At 34.0% G+C, this 11,971-nt stretch overlaps 1 protein-coding gene across 5 annotated transcripts in view; it reads left to right on the plus strand.

The window, feature by feature from the left end:
• Positions 1 to 11,971, plus strand: part of ATP8A1 (ATPase phospholipid transporting 8A1) — a 105,955-nt gene that overhangs the window by 33,806 nt on the left and 60,178 nt on the right. For 4 of the 5 annotated variants that reach the window (XM_042053005.1, XM_042053004.1, XM_042053007.1 and 1 more), the window contains 7 exons: positions 1,069 to 1,146; positions 3,545 to 3,633; positions 4,161 to 4,205; positions 6,777 to 6,849; positions 8,781 to 8,886; positions 10,097 to 10,179; positions 10,332 to 10,381. In XM_042053005.1, the coding sequence (XP_041908939.1) occupies positions 1,069 to 1,146; positions 3,545 to 3,633; positions 4,161 to 4,205; positions 6,777 to 6,849; positions 8,781 to 8,886; positions 10,097 to 10,179; positions 10,332 to 10,381 (524 nt within the window). The remainder of the gene's footprint in view (positions 1 to 1,068; positions 1,147 to 3,544; positions 3,634 to 4,160; positions 4,206 to 6,776; positions 6,850 to 8,780; positions 8,887 to 10,096; positions 10,180 to 10,331; positions 10,382 to 11,971) is intronic. The other variant, XM_042053006.1, reaches the window with a different exon arrangement.

Raw genomic sequence — 11,971 nt, forward strand, 5'->3', positions numbered from 1 at the left:
CATGCCTTCCATTTTTCTGGGTTTTTTCCCGAGTGTATATTTATCGTAGCATTCTGAACACTTCAGTCTGATTCCTTGATCAAATGTGTGAAATAGATTTGTATGTGTGAGATATGTCACCGAGATATAGATAAGAGTGCATGTGAAGTAGCAGGTGAAGCACATGCTTTATTTTAAAAGTTAAATACTTTTATGAGCAGTCAGCTGGTTTCAATCTCTTAAATTTTTCTTGTGCTGTGAAACAAACTCTTAACAAATTGGAGAATGCAATGAAATTCTTCCTTAATTTTCTGTATTTTAAAATCGATATTCAGCAAAGACCCATTTTGAATGCGTAGATTGCCACTGTTTATACAGGAAATCAGAAAGGCAGTTTTAACTTCTCTTCCTGCCCCAGTTTCTGTTTATGAGGGATTAGTTGACTTTAATTTATCCTAATCTGGGACTCTGGACATTTATCCTAAATAATATTTCTCTTTGTGTGTAGATTACATTTGCATGGAGAAGTTGGTCATCTGCAATCTGTTGCACTACGTTGCCGTATTTGACATTTTAATCTTTTACTGTATTTGAAAACAAACTCTGATGTTTATTTAACAAGTAAGAGGAAAAGAACTCACACCATGTGAATTGTATTTTACATTTATTGTGTACTTGCAGATTTATCTTCATGTTTTTATCTCAAGATATATTTATCTTGCTATTTAGAAATGACTGGTTGTGCATACAATAGAATTAGGTAAGACTGACTTCTCCCTAAGAGTCACAGTGTAGTATTTCTGCTTGTTGCTAAAGTCATTTTAGATGTATGGGTCAACAGTTTTTCAGTAATACAGATCACTAGAAATAATCTGAGCAAAATCTCCCATGAGAAAATCTTATTTCTTCTGGGGACTCTTGGAAGTGATCTGATAGTGTCTGTGGCTTCCCGTCTTGAAACAATCTTAAGTAGATCTATTCATGTTTGGTCTTTTCTTCTATACTTAACTTTTCTATTTATGTGCTAGATATTTTGTAAGAAGTTTTGGAAGACTGATTTCTAAATATATGTACTTTTTTTGTCTGTAGGACATAGACATGCACTATGAACCTACGGACACTGCTGCGATGGCTCGTACTTCCAATCTCAATGAAGAACTTGGACAGGTAGAAAAAAAAATTACTGGTTCTAACTCTGTGTATTGAAATTATTCATGTGAGGATTTATTTTAAAAAATATATTCTTGCCTTAGTGTTTGCTTATTTTTATTCTCTTTTTGTCAGATATTTTTAAAAATACTTTGCAATATAAGCAAATTAAAACCAGAATTAAATGAACAATCTCTGTATCAATGTGTATGTGGTCATCACAGAAGATTGAAGTGTATCAATAAAGTTACAAAATCAAAGGAATTTTGAGCATTAAGGCTGTCTGTGGCACAAAATTTAGTCGCAGTATATACACTCATGATAATGTGTCTTCAGTATGTCTTTTTTTCCCACATGCTCTGCATTCCTCAGAAGAGACAGTGACTATCTTAGGGTTGAATCACAGTTTATATATGTCCTCTTTTCTTGCCACTAAAGACTGGAAGCTGTGAATGGAATGGGGTCTCATGGCTGAATTAAACCGTGGAAATTTGAGCTTAATTCTTCTTTTTGATTTGGAGTTCTCTTTGAATACTGTAAAACCAGTTTGACTTTTCACAAGAGATCACTTATATGTTGTTCATACTATGGAAGTATGACTTGCTACAAGTGAGTCTGGGACGCAGGGTGTGCTTTTAGAAGCACTGCACATGGTATTTGCTCTTTCAGTCAATTGTGTTTGCAGTCTTGCTTTAAAAACATGCTAAACTTTCTGGTACACTGTTGATGGGCAACTCTTGCTGTGGAAAATAAATTACATGCTCATTTAATTGAATTGTATTGTGAACACAAGTATGCATGTTCTTGCATTTCCTAACCTAGAAATAACTAATTCTTTACTTTATTGCATGGGAATGTAAATGTTGTCTCTGGCTTTCCAAACCAAATAAATAATAACTTGGTTTTAGCCATATAGCAAAGCAGTCCTAGGGCCTAATACTTAAGAGATGTGCCTTTTGGAAAAACTGGCTGAAGATTAACATGTTCTATGACTGGTTTACATAGAGGAGTACAGGGCTTTTGCCTGCTGGGTTTGACATGTATGTGCAGAAAAATTTGTTCTTTTCCTGGCTTTAAAGGGGGGTACGAGCTCCTCTAGTGGGGAAGAGTCTTTGTTGAATCTTAGCTTTCCTTCTGTTTCATTTTACACTGTCTGTTTTTTCTATCTCTGCAGCTAGTTTGTTATTCACATTCCCAGACACATTCTTTCCTTTTGACTTCAGTAGTTTTTGTCTTCATTTCTTAGGTTTCTCATCAAATTCTCCTTCACCATCAGGAGCTAGTCAGACTTCTTGGGATTTACACTTTCATTTTTTTGAGAGATTCTTAATTTGAGCAGATTTTTGTAGGGAGACCAAAGGACTGCGCTAAAAAGAGCAATTTTCTTCTTTGAAGTACATGAGGGTTGCACATAAGGAAGAGAAGATTTCCCCCAAGAGATCTTTAGGTTTTAAGAAAGGCAAAACTTTGGTGTTGGGAAAAAAGCTGAATTTTCTTAGCTGCAGCTCCCATTTTCTCATTGTGCCCATACACAACAAAAACAAAACAAAACAAAAAGTGCAGCATAAACCTGACACAGAGGAAGATTTCTTCTAACTGCTGATTTGGCTAAGTCATAATTCCTCAGAAACATTTTTACTAATACATAGCTTTATTAGTCCTACTAATTCCTAATTAAGAATCCTTGGATTTATTTTTAATTAGAAATGAATTTTAATCAGTTGAAATTTATCTGTGACTCACAGAAGTTTTCGTTCATCACAGATGACTTCATTTCTTCATACATTAACTTTTTTCTTAAAATTGGGTTTAAACGAAGCTTAAAAATATCACAGGTTCATGTACTTCAGCTTTGAATTTTAAAATGCTTTACCTAGTAGTTTCTGGAACAGAAGGGTTTATAATGCTAGGGAAACAGGAGATCTAGGTAGAAAGGAACGTATTTCTTCTTTTCCTGTTATTTGGCATTTCTGATCTGTTGCTCTTCTACTAACATTTCGGCTTTAAGAAGATATTTCCATGTCAAAAAGATGGGTTTAGAAATGCATATAGATATACTTTTCTTACCATATGGCTTTCTGTGAGAAGGTTAATGTTTTACTGGCAAAGTCATTGGTCTTCACTAGTTTCTTGCACTTCAGCAGAATGCAGAATGAGGGATGGTTAAGTATACCACTGGGCACTGAAGAAAGCTTAGGTGTCCTGACATCTCCGTTGACTGATTTCTTTGGAAATGGGTATGAGGGCTGTATATCTGCCATGTTTATGTATTGGTTTTGTTGTTGGCTTTTTTTCTATAAAATGTGAAAATTGCAGAAGAGGTGAAAATATTTCATATGTTGATAGCTATGAATGCTACTAGATATGTCACTAACTGCTGAATGTTAATCTATAATGGATTTTATCATTCATTTAGGTCAAATACATATTTTCTGACAAAACGGGTACCCTGACATGCAACGTCATGCAATTTAAGAAGTGTACTGTAGCAGGAATTGCATATGGGTAGGTATTTTTACATGCTGCTTCATCTGTGTGCCTCTGCCTGTCCATATGTACCCATGCATTAATACTGCAGTTAAAATAAACTTACACCTGGCAATATCTATAGCTCAGTCAGCTTTTTGTGACTATAAGATGTTACTTACAAGAGACAGGATCATTTCTGTCAAGACATCTCTTTTTGCAAAGAGGAACAGAAATTGAGAATACCACAGGCTTTCTGCTGTAAGGCAACTTCAAAATGCATGTTTTTGCCATTGTTTACCCTGCTTAATGTTGTTACAAAATAAAAGCCTGAGGGAGACTTGCAAAAACGTGGTTTGTTATAGTTTATGAAGTCTCAATAGCAACACCATATTTTTGTAATTTTCATTGCAATCTAGGCGCTCGCAAAATAGTTGCAAAAAGGGGTTTTTTTTGGTAATTTGGTTTGATTAGCTAGCTACTTTTTTTAATACATGATCCAATTTTTTAGCATTTGTGATTCTTTCTCCTCTCCCTGTTCTATTTTTCCCTTGCTTCTTATGCAGCCATTGCCCTGAGCCTGAGGATTATAGTGTTCCTTCAGATGATTGGTAAGCTCTAAAGATCATTTAGCTTCTGCTGTTTCTTGAAGATTCAGGTTTAAAAACACTGAGCAATGTATTTAAAAATTTAGCTAAATGTGAGATAGTTTACTACTCAGAAATTATTTCAGCACTGAATTCATGCAGACTGACCATCTTACACAAATTTATGCCATCCAAATTCTATGGCATTAGGTTGCGTACTCAGGAATAGAATCTCTGATAGGGTCCCTGAAATAAAGTGCAGTCATTCTACTGACAGTCCTGGTGCAATTCAAAATTACTTACTGGAGAGGAAGTTTTGTCTTTTGTTACGTATTTGGTACTATGGTAACTTCAATCACACTGTTCTACTGTTAGTAATATGTTAGTAATAATCAATGATGTGCTTAGAAAAAAAAATCCATATTTGAGAGTGAAAAATATGTAATGTTATTGTTGCTATTTTACTTCCTACAGATAATTTTAGAATACTAGCACTACATAGTTCTTAAATGGAACTGAGATTAGAGCAGCCAAATACACTTGGGATTGACATTGATATCTTGACGGGGCATCAGGAAAGATAAAGTCCTGAGTTCCTTTCTGCTCTTATCTACATGATGCCTTGTATTTCTTCATTATACTTTCTTAAACTAAGTATTTGCAATACCATTCAAAGTAAGCTCAGGTACATCAGAGAAAAAAAACGTCATTTACAGCCTTTAAATTATCACTGTTTTATTTGTTGAAAGTAGCAACAAGGCAATGTCACACAGAATTGCAATGTGTTGTCACCTTTTGTTGAAAACATTTGAAGGAAAAAAAAGTCTTTTCTAAATTAGAATTAATAAGTTTAGATAGAAAAACCCCCTCAAATCCTGAAAAATTCCTCTCACAACACATAAAATGTAGTACACATGCACACCCCAAAATCTTACCTGATCTGAATGTCATCATTTGATGCAGAAGGAAAATGTTTCTTAAAGATGCATACGTGTTCTTAACTGCATACAAGTGGTTTCATTAAAACAATGAAGTGCTTCTATGAAGTTAAACATCCTTGCTTATAAGCTATTAAGTAAAAAGACTAGTTTTGACTAGCACACATAAAAATATTTTTGAGCGCATCTGAAATGGATAAACCGATGTCCAGAAGAACAAACCCAAACCTTTTATAGGCAAAGAATATATTAGAAATACTTATAAAATACAATGCTTGAAATTTCTTGGTGTGGAAATCTGTTGCAATTAATAAAATCTGTTTGTGACAGTAACATTTCTAGCCCTAACATGACTAATATACTAAATCCCAAATCTTTTATATCTTTTTTTTTATTATTATTAGAAAGAATTATTTTCCACTTTGTCACAATATATATCTGCAAATAGTTTTCCTTATTTTAGCACTGAGAATCTTTACATCAGAAAGCTTTAAGCAAGCAAATCTTAAAGCTTAGACTCTAAACAAATATATTGTCTGAAGATGTTATTATTTGGCACTTCAAGATCTATTTGCTTTGCATTTAAAAAAAGTCTTCATGAAGGAGAATGCTTCAAATTTTTCACTTCAATTATAGTTAGAAAAAGTAGTCCTTGCATGGCTGTACAGAGGAGGTTCTGCATTTTATATCCCTCCACAGCAGTTATTGCAGGACTAAAACAGATCACTTTTGGTTTTCATAGAGAATCCTTAGACTGCCTTTGATGTATATGGCTTATTCTTCAATTTAAATCACCAAACATATTTATTCTTTTGTAAGATTATGTAATCCAAAGCAAGACCCAAAGTAAATGGAAAAAAAAATTTCCTTCAACTGGATTCACCTTTCAGTATTGTTTTGTTTCACTCAAATTCAAAGTCATCTAGATATATTCAGCTGTAGTATTAAGAGTGTAGCTGTAGACAGCTGCAGTAACAAATCGTCTAAGAAGTATCTACATTTTTGAGTTCTCACATTCAGCCAGAATATTTGTGCAATTCGGGAGATGTTAGTGTATGACTTTATTTGTCCAGAACCATCTCTTTCTTGCATTTCTTAATTCTATATTTCACCATTGTTGCTGTGTCTTCTTTATCTTTCAATTTAATATGTTCCTTTTTGATCATAAGTAATAGAAAGCAAACCCTCTACATGCAGACTTCTCTCATGTCTGAACTCATTTGTTTACCTCTTTCAGATAACAGACTTGCTTTTTTGCAAACATTTAGAAACCTATCCCAAAACTGCTAATTTCTTGTTGAAATGTGATCTCTTTAGGCATATTTTTTTTGTGTCCCTTCTGTAATCTCATTCTAGAGATCAGAAGACAAGAAGCCTCAGTCTTACATTGTGGATATATTTTTACTTCATCCTTCATTACCTGAATTCAGCAGAGAGACTTTGCTGGATTTAAGTGTATTTATATAAACCAAGGTTTCTTTAAATTAAACAAACTTTGGAAATGTGAAAGGAGTACCTTTTCAATTCTTTTTCTCACAGTACATGATCGCAGCCTTTATTGTAGCAGCTACAGCCCAAAACTTGTGTTTGGATGATTTGCATATAAACGGTTAAAATCATGCTAAGAATGATCTCTTTTTTACTTAATTATTTCTAGGCAAGGCCCACAAAATGGAGAAGAAAAAACATTTAGTGATGTATCATTACTGGAGAATCTTCAAAACAACCATGTAAGTTATATAGAAACAATTGTTTCGTGAGATGAAACCATTGCTTCCAGTAATTCAAAAGATTATGTCCTTTGAGGGGAAAATAAATAAATTGTGTATTTATACAAAATCAGCATGACCTCATTAAAACTTTCATAATTGTTGCTGATACATGTTAATTACATCCAACCCTTTTTTTCCTCCTTTTTCATTTTGATGCTATGGTTCAGATGTTACAAGTTTGAAGTAGTCTCATGTTCTTCATTCTCTGGGTGTTTTACTGGTACTCCTGTGGTTCAGATGATGTCATGACATCCATTAAAGCTTTTAGGATAAGCCAAGTTATTTTACATCCTGACATGACTTACCTGGGCTGGGACAGGAGTCAGGAGTTAACCGTATGCAGTGGGTTTGTGTGCATGCTTCCATGAGGTTAGATCTTCAGATGATGAAATGAAAAAGGCATTTTGGAGGCTGTTACTTGTACCAAAGAGACAACACATTTCTCAGGAAATGAACAAGTTATTTTATGATCTGTTTAAGAATCAGTACAATCATTACAACCTTCTGTCTTTTGTTTGTACAACAGATGTTTTTACCTAGTCATAACCAACACCTACTTTAAACAGTGTAACTATTTGTTCTCTTTTTGAAGAGTGTAAGTAAATTGCTCTTTTCTTAAATTTTGTCTTCCCAGCAGACTAGTTCCAGTTTAACTGACAGACAGTGAAGCATCTTTTTCTTACAAATGGGGCAGTCTTTAATGGTAGACATCTGAGAGCCATTCTCAAATGTATCTAAAGCAGAGGGGACTCTTACACTTACCTGCACAGGCCATTTATATTTACAGTGCCGGTAACAGGGAGAGTAGCATAGTTTGAAAGAGGCATCAACTATTACTGCTGTTGTCAAAGTGTCCTTGGCGTGCAAGTGTTGAACCTTCAGTTTTCTGGTAGATACATAGTGTTAAGTGTATATATATAATATGAGCCTGCAAGCTATAAAAATGTGTTTGTATGCATGCTAAAAATTGAGATACACATTCAAAGAGAGGTTTCACCACTGTATTTTAAATGTCTTCTGAAGTGCTTTGGAAAAGAATTTGTAATTCAACCTGTTGAGGTAACTGAGCCACTTCTGAATACATCTTAGAGGATTTGGGGGCCCTCAGTGGAAGAGAACAGGAACCTCTCCCATTAGTGTTTCTGCACTACAGAATTAAATTAGGTCTTCAAAGATTATTGTATTTTATAGAGCAATTGTAATGTTAGTCTACTACAAATCTGAAATACTATAAATATGCTACAAGTAACCCTCAGCTGAGGTGGCAGCTGCTTTGAGCTCACTTACAGGGAATGCTGGGGTTTCTTTTAAACAACCATTCAGGAGTCAGTTCATTCATTTTGCAAATGCCAGCTGTAGTAATAAGGTTCTTAGCCTGATATATTCATTTAAATGTCCTCTTGAAAAGCAGTATGATCTTGCAACATTTTCTATGTGATTTTTGCTGTTAGATGTTAGATGTGTGCTGCATCTTTGTAAAGATTCTTAAAAAGCATTGTCAAATACAGTATTAGAAAAAAGTAAAAGAGATTATTTTTTAATAAAAAAGACAACATCCAAAGAGACTTCTGTGAATAAAGTAAAATTTTTTCAATACATTATTCATACTTACCTTCTCTAAAAAATGATTATTTGAAATGTTATATGGTTATCTAATTTTGATTGTTACAATAGCAGATGCCACTAAATTCTATTTATATAACCAGTATTTAAGTACAGCAGAAAGAAGTTACCCTGCATGCTGATTAGTGTATAGGTGGTTTTTAAAGAAAAGAGGAACAATCTGTCATTAAATTTTTGTGGGCTATTATTTGTCTGTATCTATTATTACATTTTGGTTATTTATTGCTTAAATGATTAATCACACTCTGACATCTTTTTTTTCTTAGCCAACTGCACCTATAATATGTGAGTTCTTGACGATGATGGCAGTGTGTCATACAGCAGTTCCAGAAAGAGAAGGTGATAAAATTATATATCAAGCAGCATCTCCAGGTAAGACTCAGATAACTCAGTGAACATATTCTATCAACTCAACAAGCAAATTTTATTCGGTTCATTGTTTTTGAAATAACTTCCAAAATTTAAAAAAAAATCTATAAACCCTATACCTCAAAAAAGAGTTGGTATCAACTAAAATCAATTTTGTAAAAAAGGATTTAGACTTTTTAAATTTTCTTCAGAAAATACATCTGAATGTCCTGTGGATTATGTAAGGGCAAATAATCAGTAACCATAGCAGCACTACTAAGGTGTTGTCAGACTGCTGTGGAATTCTAAAGGAACTGCTCAGAAGTAAATAAAAATCAATCAGGAGACAAATTGATGTTCTTGCCTATGAACCTATTCTGTACTTGGTAACCATTATACTGATTTAGAACAGAGACTGTAATCAAAACATAAATGTTTTTAATAGGATAGAAATTGTGTTAAATTCTGTTAGAGATTGACAAAACATTATAATGCAAAAGGTCTGTTTCAAGCTTATTGTGGTTCATAGACAATTTTCGAATTCAGCAAATGATGAAGCAAGGCAGAATGATTAAAATATGTTCAGCTCTGCTGAGCTAATGTGTTACAAGTTATGATGGTAAAAATTACCCAAGGTGGAGAGGTTCTTCCCTGACTGCCCCGGCTTCTAGGTGCCTACCTCTCTGAATCCTGTCCTTCAACAGCTGAGAGATGAGGGCAGAGGTAGGGCCATAAATAAAGTTAACTAAGTCATGGCAGTGTTTTACTGGGCATTGCAAGCAAATTCCATTCTGACGTCCTGGAGCCACTTGGAGAGAACTGATGACTTTTGGAGATGTGGTTGCTGGTTTCCTGAATGTAGACAATGAAGAAACCTATTATTTACAGGAATGACTTCTAACTCTTCTTGTACAAACCAGAACTTAAACCAAAAGCAATGTGCTTTGTCCAGTGCCCTACTGAGGAAGGTGCTAACCTAGGTGCTTCGCAGAGGGTGCTCGCATTGCTGAGCTGAGAGTGTTCCTTTCAGGGCTTATTTTCTCTGAACTGTAAACTCATTTCATCAGTTTTAACAGGAGAACAAAGAGTTCTTTCCAGCACCACATCTAATCTTAAAATCCATAAAGGAAAAAGGAAATGAGAAGTAGAAAAGCCTGGACTGTGTTGATTCAATCATGGGGTAAACTAACCGTTTTCTGGTACATTTGTAAAATAACTATTTAACTTGCTGCAGATGAAGGAGCATTGGTCAGAGCAGCCAGGCATCTTCGTTTTGTATTCACTGGAAGGACACCTGACTCAGTAATCATTGAGTCTGTAAGTACATTGGAGTAACATTATAATTTACTGTATTTGCTTCGCATTATGGTACATTTGTATTGACATGTTTGGTTCGGTTTGGTTCTTTTGCTTGAGATTTTTCTTTTAATTCTTACTCTTTTTTTATTTATTCTTTTTTTATTCTTCAGCTGGGACAGGAAGAGAGATATGAACTGCTAAATGTCCTGGAATTTACAAGGTAACTTTTTACATGGTGTCTTTTTGTGGAAATACTTAGAAACTTCTCTCATGAATAAAAATGTTTGCCTTTTTTATATTTTTACAGACAAAGTATGCAGGTTGTGTAGCTTTCGTCTGTGTAATATGTAAACACACTATATACAAAGCAGAGTACATGATTAAAATTAAAATTACACCTGGTTTATTGTAAAAAAATTTTGGAGGTTTTTTTTTTTCTTGTTGTCTACATTGTGACTAATATTTTTCACTTTTGCCTTTGCTCAAAGATTAAGAAAACCTTTGATCTCAAAACTTTAAAAAAATCTGTGAAAAGTAATATAGGAAAGTACTCAAACTTCTAAACGTATTTCTGAAAGCCCTGGCACCATATGATTTATTAAAAAGCGAGTGTATTTATCATGACTGATAAAATTAAATTTTGCATTTGACCTTAAATACATTTGTATAACTATGGCTTGTTTAAATACTCTAGACTGAAACTCATTATGTTCTGAGCAGCATCACTACAGCATTGACCAGTTGGTTTACTTGGAATATGAGTTTATCACGTATTTTGCTTTCAGTAAAAATTTTGTGTTAAAGTTCTTGGAGTTACAAATGTACCCATAAGAAATATGAATGCAGTTTCAATTCTTATGTAGAGCTGTTTATATTTTATCGGTGTTTGCTGTCTGTGTTATAAATGCTTGTGTAGGTCCATTGCTTACTTTGGCAAAGGGTAAGGAAGGGATTTGCATGTAGAGGAAGTTCCTTTTTTTCTTAAAATGATTACTCCTAATTGTGCCTGTGGAAAGTGATTGTTGTTTTCCTTCCTGTCCTATTATATTTCCCTTGAGCTTAGCTAAAGAACCAAAAAAATGAAAAAATAAAACAATCCAGTGCAATCCTGGAGAGACAAACTGAAGATGTATGAGTTGGGTGAAATCAGAGTAGTTGCCTCTAGTTATAGTAATAGCAATAATAATATGAAACGTAATGAAAGATGCAACAGAAAGTAGTTTTTATGGTTATGAATGTCTTTTAGTGTCTGTTTGCAATTAATGTTCTTTTTATATAATGTAGAGGACATACGTGAATTTTTTAGATTTATGTCATGGTTTCATTTTTTTTTGCAGGCATTGCTTGCATTTTCTTTTCTTGAAAGTTAGCAACTATGTACTGCAAAGTGCATTGCTATTAATTTGACTTCTGTGGAAGTTCATACTTCGTTTCTGGAGTAACAGTGAAGGATTGTTACTTTGTTGCTGGTTTTCAGCTTTGTCTTGATTTCACAGATTTTTTTTTTTTGAATTTCTGTGTCAGTCTAAAATTGTAATTTAAACAGTGATATTTTGTGGAGATGGGAGAATTGCTTATAAATCTTAATCTTCGGAGGTTTTTTGGTGGATACTGATCACAGAACTTTATTAAGTATTCAGTTTTTATAGACTTTTTTTTCCTATTCTGCAATATTTAGCTGTGCTTTGAATTGACTTGTTGGAAGCACTAGAGGTCACCCGTGTTCCACAGCAAGAGAAATTTTGGCTCCAAAACAACACCATTTGCATGGGTAGGAGCATGTCGCTTCCGAGAAGTAATCTGTTTTGAA

This window comes from Corvus kubaryi, unplaced genomic scaffold (genome assembly GCF_017639235.1).
Source record: "Corvus kubaryi isolate FWS band 111438036 unplaced genomic scaffold, C.kubaryi_AGA036_p1.0 split1-131, whole genome shotgun sequence".
Taxonomy (NCBI): Eukaryota; Metazoa; Chordata; class Aves; order Passeriformes; family Corvidae; genus Corvus; species Corvus kubaryi.